The sequence below is a fragment of the Cynocephalus volans genome, chromosome 4 (assembly GCF_027409185.1).
Source record: "Cynocephalus volans isolate mCynVol1 chromosome 4, mCynVol1.pri, whole genome shotgun sequence".
NCBI lineage: Eukaryota > Metazoa > Chordata > Mammalia > Dermoptera > Cynocephalidae > Cynocephalus > Cynocephalus volans.
Genome location: NC_084463.1, coordinates 71,469,412 through 71,494,373, shown reverse-complemented (window position 1 = coordinate 71,494,373; position 24,962 = coordinate 71,469,412). Strand labels below are relative to the sequence as shown.

The window sequence follows — 24,962 nt, the reverse complement described above, 5'->3', positions numbered from 1 at the left end:
TCTTTTCCCTTTTTCATGACCATGATACTTTTGATGAGTACTGGTCAGTTATTTTGTGGAATATCTGTCAACTTGGATTTGTATGTTTTCTCATGGTAAGGTTATAAAATTTTGGCAGGAATACCACAGAATTAATATTTTGTCCTTCTGAGTGCATTAGACAGCCATTGATATGTTCTATTATCGGTTGAGTTAAACTTTATCACTTGGCTAAGGCAGTGTGTGGCATGTTTGTTTCTTCACTGAATAGTTAAATTTTTTCCAGTGATACTTTGAGACCATTATGCTCAATTTTTAATAGGTGGTTGTTCTTATGAATATTGATCTGCTTCGGCAGCAACAGCGTTGGAAAGATGGATTACAAGAATTGAGAACTGGTTTAGCAAGTGTAGAAGCACAGGTAGAGTGTGTTTTACTTTGTGTCTCTCCTTTGACCTTTTCAGAATGTGAATATATGAATTGATGAGAAAATGTCTTTAAATTTTTACTAATAAATTCCTAGTATATTTAGAATTCTTTGACTGAATTATATTTAAAGATTATAAATCAACAGTGAATTTACATTTGAAAATGTAAAAATAAGTTTCTGTTTGTTTTATGGAATGTCAAATTCCTCAACTCAGAGTTTGTACTTTTTCTGACTTGGTGCTTAAATATCTGTCATTTGTTAGTTTTCTTTTAGGTGATTGTAACATCCATAGAACATAAAGTTAGTTGTAGGTAGAAGCCTAATGATTGAAATAACTCTATTTCAGAATTTTTTTCTTTTCTTTTGGGTAAAATTTCAGTTCTATTCACATTTTGATGTAAAAGATAACGTACGTAAAGGTGACCAGCACAGAGCCAGCTACATAGTATGTGGTAATGGGATCTTAGTTGAATATTAGTTAGGTGTCTTATACCTTTACATATATTTTTCAGTTTTTATAATTTTAAGAAAAAGCAAAAGTACTAGAATTGATATATTTATGATTGTATGGAAGCAAAAAAATATGTTAACTATCCTGAGCACTCTAATATTTTAAATTTCTCATGTTTTTAAAATATCTAATGGATTATTTAGGGAGTGGAAGGGGAAGAGAAGAGGTGTATTTGATGAAACTTTTGAAAAAGGACTAAGAGTTTTACACAACAAACCGTCTTTTTGTGTACTGTTTATAAGCATGAGGATTAGAGATTTTCATATTTGATGCTGTATAAACTCATATTAAAGAGTTATATATTTTAAGATATTTAAACTGAGGGTTTTTTTTCTTATAATTGTGCTTTATATGACATGAAAGTATTAAATGAAAAATCCATTCTGCCACCTAATTTTTAAATAAAAAACGTGAATATAACGTATTAGGGATTCCAAGCAAGTGACATGCATGCGTGGAAACAGCACTGGAATCATCAACTGTACAAAGCTCTGGAGCATCAGTATCAGATGGGCTTAGAAGCACTTAATGAAAATCTGCCAGAAATAAATATAGACTTAACTTACAAGTAAGATGGCTTTAAACCCCAGTTTAATTTTTAATTTATAATTTTCTAATACTTTATATTTTAAAGTTATTTATTTGCTTTCAGACAGGGACGGTTACAATTCAGGCCTCCTTTTGAAGAAATTCGGGCTAAATATTACAGAGAAATGAAGAGATTCATCGGCATTCCAAATCAGTTTAAGGGAGTGGGTGAGGCAGGAGATGAATCTATTTTTTCTATTATGATTGATAGAAATGCAAGTGGATTTCTGACTATTTTCAGCAAAGCAGAAGATTTATTTAGAAGATTGTCAGTTGTTTTACACCAACATAAGGTATAGAACACATAGTTTTCCGTCCTTTCATTGCAAAATTTCACCAGATTGAATTAACATTAAATGTACAAATTAATAGTTTATCTTATGTGGCATAAAACTAAAATATGGCAAAGAACCATATTGGTGGATTCTTATATGAAGGTACCTCAAAAAGTCTGTGGAAAAATAGAATTAAAAGGTTCTCTTTCCATGAACTTTTTGAAGTACCCTCATATAATCTAGATTTATGCTGCAGATGAGAAAAAAGTTGTCCTAAATTTTTTTTTGTCTATTTTGTGAAGATTGAGAAACCAGATTTTTTAAATTGTTGTGTCAACTTGGAATGTGACATGACGGTCATTTCAATTTTATTCTTCTGAAGAGAGTATAATTTGAGGGGAAGCCCTCAAATGGTAATGAAATCAAGGTGAATTAACTACTTATTTCTGTTTAAATGTATCATCCCAACTAACTCCACATATAAACCCTATTTGTGTTGCTCATTTGTACTGATCCTGAGACATATGACTGAGAATTTGACCAATTCCTTGATTGCCACTGCAGTGCTTCTGCATTATAAATTTCTAGACTTGAATGGGTGAATTTGGATACTTCCAGATCTGTAGCCCCTAGTGGGTCTTGGCTTTGCAGAAGTGATTCTGTGTTTGTACTTTGTGTTCATCTAATTTGAGAAGAGAATCTAAAGAAAGGGTTTTTATTATCTGCTTTAAAAAGTTTATGCTAATTACATTTTCATATTAAATCTTTTTTTCCTGTTCATCCTGTAGGCTATGTGGTAATGATTACATTTACATATTTAAATTGACATTTACTTGAATACCCCACACTTGCCCCCTTTTATTGGTCTTAATAGTTGAGTCTTAATCCTTTAAATGTTATTCTATTTCTTTAATACTGTGTTTTTCATTTTTAAAATAGGAATGGATTGTAATTGGGCAAGTTGATATGGAAGCCCTGGTGGAAAAGCACCTTTTTACTGTACATGATTGGGAGAAAAATTTCAAAGCACTGAAAATAAAAGGGAAAGAAGTAGAACGACTTCCAAGGTATTGGAGTCTAATGCAGTACTTACGTACCATAATAGCTTTTGACATGGATAGTAAGGGTATTCTACTCTGTGGTATTGAAGTTAAATCAGCTTCTTATTTCCTCTTATCTCAGCTATGACACTTGAGTACCATCTGCATAGGGCATTACAGAGAATAAAAGAAATTTCCCTTGTAAAGGTTCTGCTGGCTGAGACTTAGTTGGGTAGAATAGACTGGTGGAAGAAGCTTTTATCCAGATCTAGTATGAGGAGCTAATATTTGATATGCATCAGCACAGTATGATCAGAAGCTACTGATGAGAGCATACTAGAAAATATAAAGCTTATGATATTTGACTCTACTTTTCTGCTGTTCTACTTCTTTTCAGAATGCCCTGGAATGTATGCAGCATAGTATTGTATTAGGTATTGCCCTAAATGTAGACAGAAGCCTCTGAGGGGGTCTTATAACCTAGCTACTTGAGAATATATCCCCCTTGCTTTCTGAAATTCCTACCACTTGGAACCACTTTTAGCAATAAGCTAAAGAGGCCTTGTGAAAGGCCTTGTGTAATAGTGCGTATGTTATAAAGGATAATATCACTTTTATTAATTCATTTGTTTATCCTTTCAATAAATATTTGGTGAGCATTTATAATATGTACAACCATGTGCTATAGGAGTACAAAGATGAAGAAGATAGAGAAGTTGACTGGTAGTGCAATAAGACAAGTGTATTTGATGATTAAACCAAGTATACGTAGGGGTTAAGTGAGTAGTCTCTGGAGTTAGATTGTTCTTACCAGCTGCATGACTTTGACAGTCACTTAAATTGTGAACCTTGGTTTCTGTGGTTGTTTTTAGTTATTAGTATTTATTAGTATTGGTATTTAAAAATTTTTTTTATTAATATTATTTTTTTACATTCTATGATGTTGTTGCAGAGCAGGTGGGGGGGAAGGGGAATGGGGAAGGAAATAGGGTGGGAGAAAGAGGAAGGGTAGGGTAGAGGCCTGTGGCACCCTCTCATTCCTGCATGGGAGACCAGGGGGCTTCCAGCGGTGGCTTGGTCATTGCTGGGCTGAGTGCAGATGTCAGAGGGGTATGACTGAAGCCCTTGACCCCCTGTTACCGCAGCTCAGGAGCCCAGAGCACTTCCTGCGGTGGCTTGGTAGTCATCACTGGGCTGGTTGCGGGTGTTGTGGGGGCATGGCTGAGGCAAAGACCACCACCTCGGCTTGGGAGAGCCTAGGGCACTTCCTGTGGCAGCTCAGTGGTCATTGCTGGCTGGTTATGGGTGTTGGTGGGGGAGGGCTGGGGGGCCGAGGGCCAAGGCCCTCGGAACTTCATATCTCAGGGAACTTCTACTCCTTTTAGGTTTTATAGGTGTTCTTTGGTGATGTGAGACATTTAGTAGTTAATATCAAACTTTGTTTCTGGTCTGTGAGTATTTTGTTTTTTTCTTTCAGTTCTGTGTTGGATTATTTGCTGTTCCTACCACTTAAACTCTGCACTAGAACCAATCTGCAATCCTTTGCTTACTTCTAAAATGGGGGAACTTCCTGTGTGGACTGGTACTTGAGCTCTGTGGTTGAGCTTAATTGTTGCTTTGCTGCTGGTTCCCTGTGGAAGACTTTTTGTGCAACTCAGATTTTAGTGGTTGACTTTATAGGAACTTCCAGCTCTTGTGATATCCGGTACACCTGGGTTGTGTGGAAACTCTGTTCGGAGCCTGTGCCTTCAGCAAACTGCACTCCCTGCAGTTCTATATTCCTGACCAGTCTCCACTGAGTGGTCCTACTCTGACTGGAGGGCAGATCAGCTGTCCTTGCTGTGCCCTAGTGTTCCCCCAGTGGGCCCATCTCCCCTACCGCCTGTGCTCCAAACACTTCCCGTGGGGTGGGCTGTACATGGGTCCCTTGCGATGACTCACTGGCCTCTGAGTGGCTCCTTTTTTTCAGTTGTGGCTCCTTGCTCCTATGTGGGTCCATGGGAACCCTATTAATAGTCTTGCTGGCCTGGGGGCCACCAAGATCCTCTTCTCCCCTGACCGTTCAAGCAACTTCATTCGAAGGGCACAGCTGCAGCTTTTGCTAGCTCCTGATCCCTGCGCTCAGCAGCTTCAGCCTTCAAGTGGCCGGGGCTCCAAATGGTCGGAAGGACCGGTTTTTTCTTTCTCTCTTCGTGGCTACTCCTGCCTTCATGCACTCTGTAGGTCTCTCCTCCTCTTCGGTCACAGCTTGGCTGTTGTTGACTTTTAATAGTTGTAAATTGGTTGATTTGTGGGAGAGAGTGACTCTGGGGACCATCTATTCTGCCATCTTGACTGGAAGCTTAATTATTATTATTAATACCAGATAGATAGCCTATATTCCATATTAGAAACTCAACAGAAACCATGGGGATTCAGAGGATGATGACATCTCATCTGTTTGGGGCAAAATCAGGGAAAGCTTTATTAGGATAGTAACAATTGAACTAAAATTTTGGCAGGTAGAAATGAGAATGGGAGGTTAGAGCAGAGTGTCTTAGGAGAGGTATTTGTATGCTGAAAATATGGAGTTGGTTAATTTAGAATTCAATTACAATTAATGTTTTTTTAGGGACTAGAGGGATCTTGGAAAGGAATAGATAAGGTTCAGATATGGGAGAATCTTATATTCTAAAATATGGAATTTGGATTATATTCATTTTAGAATGGTTAGCTTTTGAAGATTTCTAAACGGAAGTATGTCAGTACCAAAACTGTACATTAGGAAGGTTAATCTGGAAATGAGTTATATGGTGGAATAAAGAGATCCTGGAAGCTAATAGTTGATACCTAAAATGGGGAAGAGGGAATATTACGAGGAATTAAGAGATCTTATTTATTGGAGGAGGATGAGGGACAAAGAATAGAGAAGAGACAGATTGACTTGAGGGTCTGAGCTTGGGTGTTTGGGGTAATGCTAGTGCCAGTAACATTAGTTTGAAGTAAGAAGAAGGTAGTGCTTTCGTTTTACTTTCATTTGGGGTTTCTTTTCTCTTTGGGTCCTGTTTTTTACTATGGTTTTGCCTTTCTTCTTTGACTTTATGCTGTCACCTGACTGTTCAAGGACCTCTAGTGCTTCCTCTACTGCTGCTTCTACCATTTGTTTGTCTCTTACTGTAGACAGCAATCCGATTTATGCTTCCTTGCCAAAGTTAAACAAAACAAAAAAAGAATGCCTGTGCCACATTACATTTTCCATTTCACTATTTCTTGCTAATAAATTAACATTCATCTGAGTTGATACACACACACATACATACAAACACACACAAATACTTATTTTATTGGTACTTTTTGGAAATATGCTGTAAGATTAGAAAAGCCATATTCTAATGATATATTTCAGATAGTGTAGTAAGAAAATAATTTTGGGGTAGCCATCCTTCATATACAATGAGGCCTCTTCCCACTTTATCTGTGGCTGAATGGAACCTCAGTTGCATATTATCAGTATTTTCAAATGAAAGGTGAATGTTAGTCTTGTCCATAGCATTTGATAGTAAGTACAACTTCTTTGCTGTAATTATGTCACTCTATGTTAATTAATTAGCAAAATGCAGTATAAAATGTTTTAGATTTTCTAAAATTATCTGTCTTTATGTATCAAATATCAGAAATAATACCTTTTTATGTGTCAGAATTTCAGAAATTATATAACTTCATTTATCAGACTAATTGACTCATATCCTTTGATGGTTAAGAACCATAGTTTAAACTCACCAGCTAGTGGGTGATTGAGAATAAATAAATGAAGCATTAAGAGAAAATTATATTTTTATTATAAAATTGTGAGTACTTAACATATATAACTTGCTTCTTAAGGATCTCCCCTGGCTGTATGTTTTAAAAAGGGCAAGTAGCTATATAAATAATCTTTCTGGCCAAGATTTCCAAATCATATCTTTTTAACGTTGTGTAATTTTTAAGATAAATATGAGATGTTCCTCAGAAGAAAGAATCAGTCTTCTTAAAACTATATGCCTTTTTTTCTGATTATTAAAATAGTCTGTTTATTTTATAAATTTTTTAAAATAGAGAAAAGTACAAAGACCATTGCTGTTTATGTTTGATGTTTTAAACATATTAGTACATATACTTACAAAATTTGGATCGTACTGTATCCTGCTGTTTTTATTTAACACTATCTCATTAGTATTTTGACATACTATTCCTCAAAAAGGTGATTTTTTAAATTATATGGAATGTAATAACTTGTTTAGCCATTTTTAAATTTAGCTTGTTTACAAGTTTTCACTGTTATAATTAATGTTTTGATGAAGCTTCTTGTATATAATCTTATATATAAATCTACCTTGAAAATATTCTTAAGATAAGTTCTGAAGGTGGATTTATTAAGAAAAAGTATATGCCTATTTTAAAATTATTTGATATGTAAATTCTTCACCAAGGTTGCATTATTTTAAACTCTGACCAACAGTTCTGAGCATTCTTATTTGCTCACACTGTTGAAGATACGAATTAACCATTCATTACATTTTTTGGTCAATTTGATAGGTATAAAATAGCGTTTTATTGTTTTAGTGCCTTAAAAATCTATATCGACTTTCTATATATTTATTTTCTTTCCTTTATCATTATTGTATGTTTTTCGGCTGCAGGATAGTGAATTTAGTTTATAAAATTTAAATAAATATATGTTGTGACAAGTAGAGCTTGTAAATATTTAAATATATTCTGTTGCTACTTTAGTAATTCATAATGTGCTGCCTTTTTAAAAAAATTGGTACATTAGATGATTAAAAATTGTAGTATTATAACAAAATTATTGTTCAATGGAAAACTTCAAAATGGTATGTATGGGGCATTTTTGCTAAATTAAATCTAAATGTGCTTAAAGATCACAATAATACTTTTGTGTACATTTAAAAATGTATTACACAAAATCATTACAATGTTATAATGAGATACTCTTCCTCTAATTGGTCATTTTTATCTCAAAGTGTGTTCATTGGCGTTTTTCAGTGCTGTCAAGGTGGATTGTTTAAATATTAATTGCAGCCCTGTGAAGACTGTGATTGATGATCTCATCCAGAAGTTATTTGATATGCTTGTTCTTTCTTTGAAGAAATCCATCCAGGGTAAAGACATTTTTCATTTTTATTTTTACTTAGTTTTATATGTAGAGGCATGTACTTTGGTAATTATAAACTATGGATCTCAGGGATGATTAAAAATCAAGACTAAACTAGAAAGTATTATGAAATAAAATTTGCTCAAAATGATAATTTTTAAAAAGTAGGAAAGTCCATGTTCAATCCTTAAGAGGTCTAAAAATTGAAATTATTATTTGCAGTCTGAGCCAGTATCAGTTGTTGCCTAGGATACTGAGAAAATTTGTTGCATATGTTCTGTATAATGTATTTTTCCTTATCTCTCCAAATGTTAAAACTATTTTCCAGAACACTGCATTGTTTCCTTTTTCCTTTAAACAGATGTTTTAGCATATTGTTTAAAAACTGTAAAAGTTCCTAATTTTCAGTAAAATTTACTAAAAATGAATACAGTTTAATTTATTTCTCAGTAATTTTAAGTATAATATGAAACGAACTTTCATAGGAAGAAATGTCTTTGCTTATTCTACATTTTGAAATTTTGTTATATGAAAAAGCAAATAATAATTTGGGATTTAATATATTCATGTAGTGATTTCTTTTAATACTCCTTGATTTATATAAATTATGTAATTGAGTATTTTCGGTGTTATTAATAATATTTCTTATATTTCAATATTACCTATTCAGCTCATTTACATGAAATCAATACATTTGTTACTGAGGCTATGGAAGTCTTAACAATTATGCCCCAGTCTGTGGAAGAAATAGGTGATGTAAATTTACAGTATAGTAAGCTACAAGAGCAGAAGCCAGAGGTGAGACTCACAAAGTAAAGTTATTATTATTACTTTTTTTTTTTTACTGTACTAGAGATGTCTAAATTAGGTAATTTTATGTAATTATTTAAAAATATATAATCTCAACATTAAAAAGAGGTGCCAAAACACAGAAGTATTCATTCATTCATTTATTCGACATATTTATAGATCATCTGATATATTCCAGGTATTGTGCTAGAAGGTGTGAACATGCTCTGTTCTCATGTAACGTGCATTTGTATGTGTGTGTATGTATGTGTGTGTGTGAGAGAGAGAAAGAATGAGAGAGTGAAATGTTAAAGGAGTTAGAGAGAAAGAGTATGCTAGGGGATGTTACTTAGGGTAAGTGATCATGGGAGACCTTTTCAGAGAGATAGCATTTCAGCTGAGACCTGAAAGATAAGGAGCTAACCATTCTGAAATTTGGGGGCAGAGCATTCAGAAAAGAATGGACAGCAAATCAGAGATTTAAGGTAGAGAAGGAGCTTGGCATGCTCAAGGAACAGATAGATGTGAATATTATCAAGAAAGTTAGTTATCAAGAAAGCATAGTGTTCAAGGAAGAAAGTGGTATGAGGTAAAATTGGAAAGGTAGGCAAGGTCCAGATTATGAAGGCATTTTTAGACAACCGTAAGGAATTCAATTTTTTCTAAGTGTAGTAGAAAATTTTTAGATGGTCTTAAGCAGGGGAGTGATACAACGTGGTTAACACTTTGAAGTGATGACACTTGCTGCTGTGTGGAAAATGGATTTGAGATAGACAAGAGTAGCAGGGAGACTACTTGTTAGGATATTGCAATAATGGTAGGTGAGAGATGACGGAAGCTTGTACCATGTAGTAGTAGTGGAGATGGAGAGAGCTGGAAAGACTGATGATATATTTTGTGGTTAGAACCAAAAGGGTCATCTGATCTATTAGGTAGAAGGGGAGGTTAGAGAAAAAGAAATTAAGATATCTCTTAGGATTTTGGCTTGAGCATTTGGGGAGGTATTATTGCCATTACCTGACATGATGATGACTAGGGAAGGAATTGGAGGTTGGAAGTGGCAGGGATTTAGATGTCTGTAGAAGGTAAGAACTAGAGATATGAATTTGAAAGAGATCTTTCTATCCATGATATTTTAGCCATGGGATTGGCTTATACCATCTGGTAGATAGCAAACAACCCTGAGCCTTGCAAACTGTAGAGTTCAAGCATTTGAGGAGGCGGCAAAGGAGATAGAGAATGAAGGGGGAAGGAAGACATGAATGTGTAGCATCACAAAAGCTGAGAGGAGAAATAGAATTTGTATGCTAGGAACAGGAAGCAGTTAGGTATTATAAGAGGTAGCATGTGAGGTAGGAAGTGGCATGAGATAATAAAAGAACCAGGCAGAGTCCGGGTCATAAGAGCCACATTAAGGATCTTAGGCTATATTCTTTGGACATTGGGGAGTCATTGCTGGGTTTTATGCAGTAAGACAATGTAGAATTCTGTTTTGATATGTCTCTCTGTTGGTATGTGGACTTGAGGTGTAGGACTGGAGGCAGATAGACTAGGAAACTACTGTAATATCTTTACTGGCTAACCTAAGTTTTGTCTACATGTAGGAAATGAAAATTCTATTTTTTCTCTTTTCTTATTATTTCTCTTAGTTCCTAGTACAGCATGGCTTTTTGGTTTTTCCGTTGGCTTTTCTCTGTTTTTCAAGTGAAACCGATCCTGCCCAGGGATCATTGAGATATATTTGAATTTCTTTTTTGTCTGCTTTATTATATATGCACAGTGATATTTAAAAATCTTTCAGTGGATTTTATGGCTTTGTTAAGTAGTAAAAGTACAGGTATTAATTACAGGACACTGTTGTTTTACAGTGCTTTAAAAGGCTCAGAAGCAATTCAAGCAGTTGAGCACCTGTCGACCTACATTCAGACTGTTTAACAAACTGCTAACTAACCACAACTTAGACCATTTCAGTTAGAAACTCCGAATTCAGGAGTTTGATTTCACTTCTTTAGTTGTCCATTTCTTAAATACCTTCTTCATGGCTTTCTCTTCTCTATGAAGTAGGATAATTTTGTTAACATGCTCTTAGATAATCACTTATCTTAGCTCTTTTGGAAGTCTCTTTAGCATCTTCTTATGAATCAGGCATTTATAATGAGAATTTTAGTTTGAACAGCTATAGTATTGTCTTTATGGATTCATGGTTTCACTCAGTTTAATATTACTACTTTTGTTATTCCTTTTAACCTCTGATGTTAGAGTGCCTTAGGTGAGCTTGTATATAAGAAGTAAGCATTAGAAATTTATATCTGGGAATTTAACAAATTATTGAAGGGTAAAAATTTTGATTTTAAAAAACCAAATCATGAAACAAAAAATAAAATATAAGTGAAACCTTAAGAGATTTGATAAAATAAGTTATTTTTCACATGTGTGTTTTAACCTTTAGATTTTGCCCTTATTTCAAGAAGCTGAAGATAAAAACAGACTTTTACGAACTGTGGCAGGTGGAGGTTTAGAAACAATTAGTAACCTGAAAGCTAAGTGGGATAAATTTGAGTTGATGATGGAAAGTCACCAACTTATGATTAAAGATCAGGTAAGACTCTTTTAGTTATTTTATTAAAATGGAAACTTAATTTTTTCTCACTTAAGATTTCTTGGTTATATTTATTCCGTTATAGCTCAAGTTTGTAAGAATTTAATGTTGCAGTTAAAATTGACCTCCCTCAGTGCTTTTATAGTAAAATACTTTATATAAATCATGATCATTTCACTTGGTTTTTCTTTCACTTCCTGCCATATCAAGAAGAAAATATTTCCTTTGAAATGTAACATTATTTTCAGTCTTGTGAATGAATTTACTGTTTACCTACTGTATATGGCTTAAGCTGATTTCTGAAATTCATGTTATTTTTAATTACTAAATTTAAGATATCAGTTTGGCTATTTTTATGGAGACCCCCAAAATTATAGCCTAAGTTTCTCTCTCAAGTTAGACTGCAAACTGATGTGGTGCTGCTGCTTTGTGACTTTGTCTAGGGCCCAGGTTTCTTCAATTTTTTTTCTCTACCATCCCTAGGATATTGTCCAAGATGGGTTACTACCACATCCACTTGCTACCTAGTGGGGATGAGGAAAAAGAAAGGGGCACCATCAGTCTTTTAAGGGCACCTGGAAGTTTTCACAACTATTGTACTATCGCACTCATATCCTGTTGATCAGAAGTTAGTCTTACAACCCTTAGCTACATGGGAGACTGGAAATAATACCTTCTTTTATTAAGCACCTATATATTCAGGTAGAACAACCAACAGTCATTGAACAAACATTTTCTTTTTTTTGTGGCTGGCCAGTATGGGGATTTGAACCTGTGACCTTAGTGTTATAACTGAACATTTTTTTTTTAATCACATCACCTTTGTTGATAGTCGTAGTAGATGCTGTTAATCACGTGAATGATTTTTAAATGATGATAATTGAAGGGTCTTGTTATTGTACATTTATGGTCTAATTTTGTCTTTGAATTATTTTATTGCACTTGAAATCAATAATTAAAATGAAAATAATCCTTTGAAAAGTTAGTGTTGATATTTTTTCACTTTTAAATACAAAATATTGGAAATAAAAATGTGAAAATAAAGTGAAAACTCTGTTGTTTTATAGATTGAAGTGATGAAAGGAAATGTGAAATCACGTCTTCAGATCTATTATCAAGAACTGGAAAAATTTAAAGCTCGTTGGGACCAACTAAAGCCTGGTGATGATGTTATTGAAGCTGGCCAACATAATACTCTTGATAAAAGTGCGAAGTCAATAAAAGAGAAAAAAATTGAGTTCGATGATCTTGAAGTCATAAGAAAAAAGCTGGTGTATGTTTTTTCTTTAAAATTGATAGTGCATATTTTGAAAAAAAGTTTTATATTTATATATCAAGGTAGTAATTTTCTTATATCCACTGTCTTAATACTTTTCCTCATAGACTTCAGCAGTTTTTAAAATACAAATAATAATGGTTCATGTTATTGCTGTCTTAGGGGTTATAGTTGGGTTATATAAAGATATCAAGAGAGAGCAAATTTCAAGAAAGACCTAGAAATAGAGTAAAAAATTAAATTTACTTAAAAGTTATACTTGGGGGTTGGAATACTCACTTTCTGTGATCTCATCCTATTTAAAAATGGAAAATGTAATGTTTTTGGAAAAATTACTTTCAATGCCTCTGAGGGAAAAAAAAATGAATCTAGCAAAATAAGTGGTAGAAAAAGACTTCAAAGGAAAAAAATGGGTTGTCAGTTTATCTTATAATAATATACAGTATTACCTTTGAGCATTGTTTTAGGTTTGGTCTATTTAGAAAAATGTGTCCATATAATACTTGCTTTCATAAGTGAGTGGAGGTTTTTAGTACCATACTTAATAAATGCATTATACTGATTAGATGAAGCATATCTTATATTTTAGAAGCAAGCCAGCCCTTTCAACTGAGAAGACTTTTCTTCTCAGATTAATCCATAGATTTACACAATTGTGAATATTTATATATATACATGATATATATATAAAAATCTCTTTATATGTATTAACTCCATTTTGACTCCTTTGGAAAAAAATGCATATTAATGAATTTAGTAGAGCCCATATATAAGTAGTTAAAATAAAATTTTCATTTAAAGTAGGTAATTTCCCACTGACTATCTCCACTATCAAACACTGACACACATATGCACACACACACAGAATGCAGTTAAGTAACTTCTTGATATTTAGCAGTTTTTCTAATTTTAAAATTTAATATTTCAATATTTGTTTCTCTAGTGATGATTGCCATCATTTTGGACTAGAAGAGCCTAACTTCTCTCTGGCACATAGTATCTCTAAAGACATTGAGAGCTGTGCACAAATTTGGGCCCTTTATGAAGAGTTTGAGCAAGGATTTCAGGAAATGGCCAATGAAGATTGGATTACTTTTCGGTTTGATTCAAAAACAATATTTAGACTCATATTTTGGTTGGTTTTTTTGGGATGTGAATTTTAAAATGTGTTTTTGGTATTTTATAGGACTAAGACATATCTGTTTGAGGAGTTTTTGATGAATTGGCATGACAGATTAAGGAAGATTGAAGAACATTCTGTAATGACAGTGAAATTACAATCAGAAGTTGACAAATATAAAGTAAGATTGTTTTACTTATTCTCCTAATTAGAAACGATGTTTGGAGCTTTTATTTATCGTTTTATTACCTAGTGACTGAACTGTAATTTTAGGTTATATGTTTTTCCATCAAATTATTCCATTACATGAAAAAATAGGAAATATAGAGTAAACCATAGAAATTATTGATATTTTTGCTACCAATTGGAAAAAAATTACAACTAAGATTTATAGTTAAAGTTTTAAATTAGAATGTTTATATAGCCTAGTGCAACATAGGTCATATCCTAAAATAATAAAAGTAGAAGTCTTCTATGTCATGTTTTAAAATATATTAAACGAACAACAAAGGGAAATTTGCATGTTTATCAACAGAAATGTTTAAAATTTATACAATTTTGTTTAAGAATATGATTTCAAGATTATTAAATAAGACAATAATTAAAATTTTGATAGCTAATAACCATAAAAGCAAATAATAATTTGTATTTTGCTAATATATGTATATGGGTGTACATATGCTCTTTTTCTTCTTTTTTTAACAGATCGCAATTCCTATCTTAAAATATGTGAGAGGGGAGCATCTTTCTCCAGATCACTGGCTTGACCTTTTTCGTCTACTTGGCCTTCCTAGGGGGACTAGTCTAGAGAAATTACTGTTTGGTGATCTGCTCAGAGTAGCTGATACAATTGTAGCCAAAGCTTCAGACCTCAAAGTAATAATGACTTTTATAAATATCCCATAACTCTGGTCTTTATTATACAACTTTGCTATGTATTTTGTTGTTAAAACAGCAGGTTAGATTTTTTCCTCTCCTTGAAATAGTGACAATGTTTTATTTCATTATTCTTTCATTAGTAATGCATCTGAATCTGTCAAGTGCTGTGTATGGTAGGTGTATAGAAACAATAATATAAACCCATTCTTTGAGAGAAGGAAAAAATGAAATACAAAAAAAATGTCTTTAAGAAGGAAGTCAGCTTTAATCTAAAAGTAAACACACAAGAGTACAAATCATTTTACATAAAATACATTTAAAATCATGTGGTATGTTAGAAATAGAAGTTAAGGGATATAAAAATTCAGAGAGCTAGACCAAGAAGCATTTTGCTAGTAAGGTTTAGAAAAGGTCACATTGCATTCTGGCCATTCAGTATAAAAATATAAGGACTCTTGATATCAAATTGTTTTGTTTCTTATCCAAAATGTAAACCCTTGTGTTTGTTAATAATCCTGGAACATGTTTAGATTATCATTAGAAATTATAAAGCATGACTGCTGTGGGAGATAATTAGTTGATAGTCATTTTAGAAGTATCAGAATTTACAGTAAGATTACAATAAGATTTCTGAAGTCCAGTTCTCCCAAATCTTGGTCTTTGGTCTGCAAACCTTTAAATAAGCCAGACTTTTGCAATGGATGCTTGAATTTTCTATTTTTCTTTTATAGAAGTAAAAAGCATAAGGCAGAACTTTGTATATACCTTGATTATGTGAACCTGGATACTTAGTATCTGATATGCCTTGGCACAGTGGCCAGTAATTCTCTTGGATTACATGTAAAATATAGCCACTTAATTTTTTTTTTTTTTACCTTATGACAAAAAGTCAGATAAAAAATATTTTTTATTAGGTTTATTTCTTATAATTTATTTACATTATAATTAATGTTTAAATAACAAATATAAATATTTTGTGTTATATAGGATTTAAACAGTCGGGCTCAAGGTGAAGTTACAATCAGAGAAGCTTTACGTGAACTTGATCTTTGGGGAGTTGGAGCAGTATTTACATTGATTGATTATGAAGACAGCCAAAGTCGAACTATCAAGCTGATTAAAGACTGGAAAGATATAGTAAATCAGGTTGGAGATAATAGATGCCTTCTTCAATCTTTAAAAGACTCTCCTTATTATAAAGGATTTGAAGATAAAGTGTCAATTTGGGAAAGAAAACTTGCAGAGTTAGATGAGTACCTGCAGAATTTAAATCATATTCAGAGAAAGTGGGTGTATTTGGAACCCATTTTTGGAGGAGGAGCATTGCCAAAAGAACAGACACGCTTCAATAGAGTTGATGAAGATTTTAGGTCAGTACACCTACATACGACATAGACATGTGGCGCTTTTTAATTCATTTATCTTGTGAAATGCTTAATTTGAGCTGATTACTTTTCCATTATTGGTATCTTCTGTGTATCTACTACCCTCTTTCTCTCTCTCTTTTTTTTTTTTTTTTGATGGCTGGCTGGTACAGGCATTGAACCCTGAACCTTGGCATTAGCAGTATCTCACTCTAACCAACTGAGCTAACTGGCCAGCCCTCAACCTCTTTCTCTAATGGATCCTTCTGAGAAGTTATTTTCTCTCATTCAGGCCTTTAGGTCTTCAGCCATTTTGGTTTGATCTCTGTCTTTACCCCTCTACCTAGTATATGTACTTCCTAAAGTCACCAATTACTTTTCTGGTTTAAATTTTTTATTCCTTATTTTATGTTATTTATCTCTAACTAGTATTTAACAGAGTTGAGCACTTCTTCTTTCTTGGAAAGTCTCTTCCCTTGGCTTCTATGATTTTGTCCTCTTTTGGTTTTCTTACTGTCTCTCTGGTTCTACTTCTAGTTCCTAGTTCCTGTCCCTCTCCAAACCTTTAGACGTAGACATGCTTGAGGCCTCAGCCTTCAGTTCTTTCCTCACACTATATTCTTTACTTATATATTCTTAACCACTCTTAGCATCAGTTCTCTTCTATTTGCTGAGGTCTGTTATATGTACAGCCCTTATTTCTCTTCTGAGTTCCAAAACTCTAAACATTATCAATCAACAAGTCAAAACTGAATTTATGAGCTTACCCCCCAGTTCTTTTTCCACAAATCTTTACTCTTTCTGATTTCTGTCTTAATAAATGGTCCCACCTAATTGCTGAAAGCAAAAATATGATGGATCTTTGATATCTTCCTGTCCCTCCACTTTCAAATCCATTAGGTTACCAAATTTTGTTGATGCTAACCCACTTAATATATTTCTTAATATATTTTTATATCTCTGTTTTTCCCATTATGTTCCACAGTACTGTTTCTCTCACTTGGATTACTACAATAATATTCTGACTTGTTCTTATCTTCTTCAATAAGTTTTCCACATAACAGCCAGAGTAATTGTTTAAAAATATAGTTTTATCACTTTCTTTTATTCCTGTAAGCAAAACTTAAAAATTGTTTCCCATTGCTCTGAGGAGAAAGCATGATCTGCCCCTTGTCCACTTCTCTAGCCTTTTCTCGTGCTGCTCTCCTTTTTGCTTTAGTTACTCTAGCTTTTAGTTTCTCAGACATACCTCTTTCCCATCTTTACCAGAAGCTGTTTCCCTCCTACTCACTGGCTTTTTATCATTATTCATTTCTCAGCTTTAATTACTTCCTCAAAGAAGTCCTAGCTTATGGGTTGCCCTATTAGCCACTTTAAAAATAATACTTCATACTTTTTCTTCTTAGCAGTTATCATAATTTCATTTAAATGTTTTGAGAAATTGTTTAATGTCTCTGTCACTGGACCATTAGCTCCATGAGGTAGGGCTTAATATGTGTTTGGTAAATACATGAAATAAGGGAGTTTGCAATGGCAAGTTAAAAATGGTAATAAGATATTAGTTTTTAACATTATTTATTAGAAGCATGATATATTACTGTTACAATAGTGTTACCTCTAGTTTGTTTTAAGCAGGCAAAAAATAAATGTTTCTCTTAGTCAAGAAATCATAAAATAGATGTGAAATTAATTTTTTCTTTTGTAGATCAATAATGACTGACATCCGGAAAGACAATAGAGTCACAACGTTAACTACTCATGCAGGAATCAGAAATTCTCTACTAACAATACTTGATCAGCTTCAGAGATGTCAGAAATCATTAAATGAATTTTTGGAGGCATGTTTTAAAAAAAAACCTATATATAATAAATTATAAAGTACTTAATATCTTAATTATTTGAAAAGAGAAAGCTATTCTTTTTGTTTTTATTTTTATTAGGAAAAACGCTCAGCATTCCCAAGATTTTATTTTATTGGTGATGATGACTTATTAGAAATACTGGGCCAGTCTACTAACCCATCAGTGATTCAGTCTCATCTTAAGAAGCTATTTGCTGGTAGGATTCACCATTTATTCAACAGATATTTTTTGAGTTTCAGTTATCTGCCAGGCATAATGTTACACTCTCAGGTAGACTATAGAATAAAATAGTTTGTACATTCAAAGAACTTATAGTTTAATGGAGGAGACAAGTTAGTAGGTTGACAAATGTAATACATGGTGACAATTCCTGTGATTGACGTAAGTATGTGGTTCTGTAGCTGCATCTGTGAGGGCATTTGGCTCAGTTTTGAGATATTGTGGAGAAAGTGACATCTAAAGTGAGCTCTGAAGAATGTATAGGCTTTAGTTAGAAGAAAGATGGTCAGATGGAAGACATATGCAAAGGCCTAGAAGTGAAAGAGAATATGCACCCCTTCATTATAGAGTCTAAGGTCTCCTGAAAGACATCAAAGTGGAGATACTCAATAGACAAATGTCACCAGAGAGACTTCGGATGAGGATATGGGATTGGGAGTCATCCCTGTAGAGATAATTAAGCTATAGAGAATAGGTTAGGTTACTTGGGAAAAAGTTTAGAGTAATTAGTGTCATGTGCTTCAATGTTGTTGAGCCAGTTTAGTTGAGTATTTATTAGTGGCAAATGGAATGGGTTTGTTACAAAAAAAAAAATGATGATGATATTTTTTCAAAATACTTGTTTGGAAAGGAGGCATATTTTTCAAATTAACTTTAAGAAGTAAAGTACATTTTTCATATTCGCTTATAATGAGGGATCAGGAAACTAGCTCCTATGGGCCAAATCTGGCTTATTGCCTGTTGTTTTTTAGATAAAGTTTTGTTGGAACATAGCCATGCCCATTAGTTTACAATGCTGCCTATAGCTACTTTCATGCTATGAGTGCAGAGTTGAGTAGTTGATGCAGAGACCATATGGCCTGTAAAATCTAAAATGTTTGTACTCTGCACTTTACAGAAATATTTTCCAACCCCTGTGTATCTGAAGCTTTAGGGTGCTTTTATGTAACTATGATTTAGGCTATGGGAGATAGTAGAAATACTTCTTGTAATCAGAAGGCTTGAATTCAAGCTCTATATCTACTACAAGTGTTTATTAGTCAGTTATTAATTTATCTCTCTGAAATTTAGTTTCCTCCTTTATATTACAAATAATAACTTAAAGGTTTTCTCTGAAGATCAAGATGAGGTAATGTGTTCAAGTTTTTTATATAGTATAAGGTGATGTGCAAATTTGGGGGAAGAGAAGTCTTATTTGCCCTCCTCCTTTCCTCTTATCTTTTGTCTCATATCTAAATATTATCTGTAATGATTGCTATTACTGCCTCATCTAGGAAAGTTTTTTACTACTTTAGAAATAAACTTCATTGATATATTGTTTACATTTAATACATTGTTTATATTTTAAGTAGTTTGATGAGTTTTGACAAATGTGTATACCTGTATAACCAGTTTGTTTGAGGTGTAAAACATTTCCATTAGCCCAGAGAGTTCCCTAAAGCCTCTTTTCAGTCATTCCCTCCCCGGTTCCCACCCGCTCCATTGTGCCCCAGGCAAAAACTGATCTGACTTTTATCACTATAGATTAATTCCTGCCCTTTCTAGAACTTTGTGAAAGTGAAATCATCAGTAGGTATTCCTATGAAATCATTTGTGTCTGGCATTTTTGCTCAGTGTGATGTTTTCAAGATACCTACAACTGTATTTCATTCATGTTTATTGCTGAATAGCATTCCATTGTTTGAAAATACCACAGTTTATCCATTTAACTCTTGATGGGCATTTGAGGTATTTCCAGTGTTTGGCCATTAAGAATATAATTGTTTGTTGTAAACATCCATACAAATCTTTTTGTGGACATATGTTTTTATTTCTTTTGGGTAAATACCTAGTTGAGGAATTGCTAAGTCATATAGTACATGTATGTTTAACTTTATAAGAAACTGCCAATCATTTTTCAAAGAGGTTGTAACGTTTTATATTCTCACTAAGAATGTATGAGAGTTAGGACAGTTTTTACTGATTGATATGCATTAATTGATTAAGTTGCCTAAAATACTTTCTGAAAGATGGTGGGAATGAATAAATAAACAAAGATCTTAACAAACAGTAAGACCGTCAGCAAAGCATGTCCTGTATAGTTAGATATTGATAAGAAATATTTTAGATTAGTGATAAGAATATCCATCAAGAAAATGATTTTTTTCCCCTCAATTAGGGTATTTAAATACTAGGAACACTATATACATTTTATGATATATGTTATAATTCTATTACTTTAAAATATATATTATTGTGTATATATTTATACATTACGTGATATATATATCATATCTAATAATTATGTCTTCAGTTCTTTTGCATTTAAATTGTTGCTTTTATATTTCAGGTATTAACAGTGTGTGCTTTGATGAGGAATCCAAACATATAACTGCAATGAAATCTTTAGAGGGAGAAGTTGTACCTTTTAAAAATAAAGTTCTTCTATCAAATAATGTAGAGGTAAGCAATTCATTTTCAAGTATGCAAATAAAAAGAATTAACTATATGAACTTTGTATCAAAAATAATTTAGCCAATGTTTTGTTAGGTTCGGAGTGTTTTGATTTTATAACGAATATGGAATTTTAGTCTTTGGAAGGTAACATTGACTTTGGAGTCAAAAAGATCTGAATATTAATCTTAGTTTTACAACTTATTAGCTATGTGACATGGAGTATCAGTTTTCTTATAAGTAAAATGGGAATCTTAATATGTGTTACAAAGACTTTCTATTGAAAATCAAATGAGATAATTGGCTTAAGTATACCATATAGTGCTTGGGACATAAGTACTTAATAATTCTAAAGTTCTCTTTACTCTTTAAAATGTGAATTGTGTAAGATGATTTAGGTGAACAAGTAAGCTTGAAACTAGTGTATTTATAGAACAACTGTTGATTAACTGGTGCTACAGGACCGGAAGTGATCAAAGGTCCATTATAGGCATACAGCTAAAACCAAACAGCAATAGGTTGCATCACATTCAATAGTAATTTTCAGGTTCCAAAATTGTCTTCCAACTAGAAGTCAAGGGCCATACTTTATCATGTGCATATCCATACAGCCTAGCAGAATGTCTGTCCAGGTTAGGCCACAACAATTTATTGAGTGCGGGGTGTATAAATCAGGTGGTTGAAAGCATAGACATTTTGCTAAGTAGCTCCCATGTTTGGTTAAGAGTTTTGCTGTTGCTGTTTTACTTTCTCGTAGTTTTGTTGGGACAACAGAGAGAGCAAGAGATTAAGTTTTAGCAACTGGGCTGGAGCAGTTATTCCAGCAAAGGAAAAGCTGAAACTCCGGAAGCTGTTGTGATAATTAGCAGAGTAGTTGTCTTTGTTGTCTCACACTGAGAGACAGATTCTTGCTCTTTAGCTTCAGTGGCTTTTGAGCTAGGCCAAGGTTCATGTTATTTTTAATATTGGAAAGTACTCTATAGGTTAAAAAAAAAGCTGTAATAGGTAAAAAAAAGTATGTAATAAGGAAATACTGATAGTAGTTTTTGCCTTTATATTTTATTGAGAATGATACATATTTAAAGTTTAGTGATTCATAAATATTCATTATTGTTTCTATCAACCATCATTTTTATTTTAATCTTTATTTTTTTTTGTACCTGGCCGGTATAGGGATCCAGAATATTTTAATCTTATTTTAAGTTTTGTTTACTTTTATTATTTTATCTATGATCTAGTGAGTGGAAGATGTATTGTTTTGACTTTGAAAACAAAATTAGTTTTATTTAATGAGGTAACCAAATCCCTCAAATACTATAGTTCACCATGAAGAAGGAATCTCTTCTTATGGTTGCAACTTTCTGAATGTGAGATCACTAGGACAACATGAGCCGGGTGACTTAGCCAGCCATTTCAACCCTGATTAATTGGCCCAACTATCTAGTTTGATTTTTCTTAAAGATAAAATGAATGGGTTATTTTTTAAATGTTCATATTATATTGGTTTGTATAGATATAGTCATGATAGTAATAGCTATTTATGAGTTTCACACTTACCATTATCCCAAGAGGTGAAAAAATTGTTTTCTTCAAATTATTTAAGCCATTTGTTAATAAAATGAATAATTATATGCTATTTAACACATTTTGGGAGTATGAGTAAGAAATTACACCCTCCTGAAATAAAAGAATAGTGTCAGTCAATATTATATATTTGTTTTCTGTCTTGTGTATATTATTTTCTAATATTATTTTCAGGCTTGGTTGAATGATTTGGCCTTGGAAATGAAGCAAACTTTGAAACAGTTGTTGGAGGAATGTGTTACTACTGGGCAGAGTTCTCAAGGTGCAATTGACCCATCTCTGTTCCCTTCACAGGTAAGGTGGCTTATGTCTGGAATATAGGTAGGCATGGTATCATGGAAAGATCCCTGACCTAGAGGTCAGGAGGCTCAGATAACTGGAATCTTTGTTCTCTCTTTATTTAACAGTTAACATCAACAAATTGCTTAACTTCTGGGTCACAGTTCCCACAACTGTAAAATGTGGGGGATGAATTGTATGATAGTGTATGATAGTGAAGTTTCTTCTAGCTCCATTAGTTTGCTATAATTCAGATAATTTCAAGCAGAAGACATGCTGAGATCTAAGCAGCCCAGGCCAGCAGTGAACAGGATGGGGAGGGGAGAGTCAGACATGTAATAGCTTCCTGGTTTCAGATGATTAGTCCATCATTGATGGAGAGGCACAAGATCTATAGCACTACCCCTTTACCCCTCCCATAGGATCATCTAAGAGGTTGGACCTGGCAGTACCTTAACAGGGTGTTAGCATAGTTCTGAAATACAGTCACAATACCAAACTGGAAAATTGGCAGGGAATCTGAGAGGTCACATGGTGGCTTAAAGAGATTGCTGCAGCTCAGTGTTAATAGGGCTTATCTCTGGAACACTAGATACTAGATATGTTGCTTACAAAACTTATTCTAGGCCTTATCAAAGTGTAGCACTAAGAATTGTGTTAAACGTTCTGCCTTGTTCAGGATTTGGGCCAGATTGATACTACAGATGTAGTTCACCAGGAGCTTTAGTTCTTGTAGACTATGGAAGGGAGACATTGAGATGTTCTGTGATTTCTCATAGGAGAGTCTACCCAGCATCTCTCAAAGTTACTTTCTTTTCAGATTAAAAAATTTTGTAGTTACTGGGACAGGTTTTTATGTTGGCTCTCTTAAAGTATGGAAGCTCGGAGCATTTTAGATTCTGAGCTATTTTATCATAAATATCTTCTGTATCTTTTAACATTTTAAGGCAAACTAAAATATGTTTAAAAAAATCTTGTTAAGTTTGTAGAGAAAAATAAAAGTAATCATCACTGAATAGTCAATGTCACTGCAGAATCAGAGTTAAGCTTCTTTATTACCTCTGAAAATGTTTCCTAGTACTCTGCCAACTTCCAGATAGGATTCAAAGTGGTTTAGAAGAAAAGACAAAATGTGAAAAAATCCACAAAAGCAAGAATTGCATAATGATTGGGTTAGGGAAATGACAGTTATATCAGGAGGTATTATTGGGAGATATAGGCTAAAGAAATTTGCTGAATTTGAGCCTGAAGCTTACTTTTAGGACCTTGAGCAGTCAAGAAAAAATGTGAAGTACTAAAAATGTAAATAGTTCATTATCTACCAATACAAAGAATTCCAGTTTGTTTGCAGTTGTGCTAAGAAAAATTTATCTCAAGAGCATTTATATAAGGGGATTGATTGTTATAACTGGTTACATCATGTCTGGTACAGGCTATTATGTGCTGGTAATTTAGTTATCTTTTTGTAAGGACCTGGAATAAAGTAGAGAAAGCACTTTCTGGTCTCGGAGGGGGGCAACATGGTAAAGTGAAAAGAATGTGACAGACTTTGGTTTAAATGCTGCCTTTGCCAGTTATTCTCTGAGTGATATATTTTGACACTCAGTTAAGAGTATAATCGTATATACATCACCAAGACATTTTGAGGGTTATGTCATAAAATGTTTGCACTGCAACCTTAGTGACCATCACATTTTAAGTAATTAATAATGCTAGTGCCTGATCAGATATCTAAATGATAAGGTGACTTGAGAAACAAAGATTGTGTCTTGACTATCACTTCTGTTAGCCTGTCGTGGAAATTATGTAGCAGACTATTAAAAACTGAGATTACTGATATGCATTTATAATACAGAAATTTAGTATGATAGCCTGAAAAGAAGTCCACATGTTTGGGTATTAGTTTTGGAGGTGGTAAGTGAACATTTTCATATGAAAATTAATGAGCAAAGTCTTCTCAAAAAGCATATTTGGATCTGCTCTACCATATGCCTAATTAAATAAGCTGGTGAGTTTTGTACCACAAAGTGTGGAAGATGACTTTTAGGAAAGAGTTACTAATTGGCTTTCTTTCCCATAGAAAAACCTTTATATGATACTCCGAATGTTTTAAGTTAGAGCAAGACAGCAGCTTAGTTATTATGATGTTGTAAAATGTTTGTATAGATAACTAAATGAGTTAATCTGATAAATAGAAGCATTTGATGATATTCATCTGGATGCTGAAAAGTATGTATCAGAAAAAAATAATTTGGTCAGTAATAATTGGTCAACAGGTGTAGTGCTTTCATATGATGGTGGATTGTGTCTTTAGTTTTAAGGAGACTGTCGATTTTCCTTGTTCATCTAAGAATTGTATCAAACTGTTTTGATAAAAGTTTTCAAAGGCTGGTCTTAATAATTTGTTTTATCAGTTTCTTTGCCTTATTGATACCATTACAGAAAGTCTCTCAGGCAGTGTTAACATTTTGTGTTTTATATAAAGATATGTGTCTTGATCTATAGCTAGTTCTTGTTTATGGCTAAAAATTAAGATAGATTTTAATTTAAGATAAAATTGGAATTTTGGTATTGTAGACTTCAATACTGAGAGATTATTTTGAA

General features: G+C 33.2%; 1 protein-coding gene across 2 annotated transcripts in view; it reads left to right on the top strand.

The window, feature by feature from the left end:
• The window catches only part of DYNC2H1 (dynein cytoplasmic 2 heavy chain 1), a 321,263-nt gene that overhangs the window by 18,201 nt on the left and 278,100 nt on the right, over positions 1 to 24,962 (top strand). For both annotated transcript variants that reach the window (XM_063092854.1, XM_063092855.1), the window contains exons 15-30: positions 302 to 400; positions 1,349 to 1,488; positions 1,573 to 1,801; positions 2,723 to 2,850; positions 7,846 to 7,961; positions 8,625 to 8,752; positions 11,193 to 11,342; positions 12,410 to 12,615; positions 13,562 to 13,717; positions 13,805 to 13,919; positions 14,444 to 14,614; positions 15,605 to 15,987; positions 17,687 to 17,819; positions 17,922 to 18,039; positions 20,392 to 20,504; positions 22,254 to 22,373. In XM_063092854.1, coding sequence (XP_062948924.1) covers positions 302 to 400; positions 1,349 to 1,488; positions 1,573 to 1,801; positions 2,723 to 2,850; positions 7,846 to 7,961; positions 8,625 to 8,752; positions 11,193 to 11,342; positions 12,410 to 12,615; positions 13,562 to 13,717; positions 13,805 to 13,919; positions 14,444 to 14,614; positions 15,605 to 15,987; positions 17,687 to 17,819; positions 17,922 to 18,039; positions 20,392 to 20,504; positions 22,254 to 22,373 — 2,505 coding nt within the window. The remainder of the gene's footprint in view (positions 1 to 301; positions 401 to 1,348; positions 1,489 to 1,572; positions 1,802 to 2,722; positions 2,851 to 7,845; positions 7,962 to 8,624; positions 8,753 to 11,192; positions 11,343 to 12,409; positions 12,616 to 13,561; positions 13,718 to 13,804; positions 13,920 to 14,443; positions 14,615 to 15,604; positions 15,988 to 17,686; positions 17,820 to 17,921; positions 18,040 to 20,391; positions 20,505 to 22,253; positions 22,374 to 24,962) is intronic.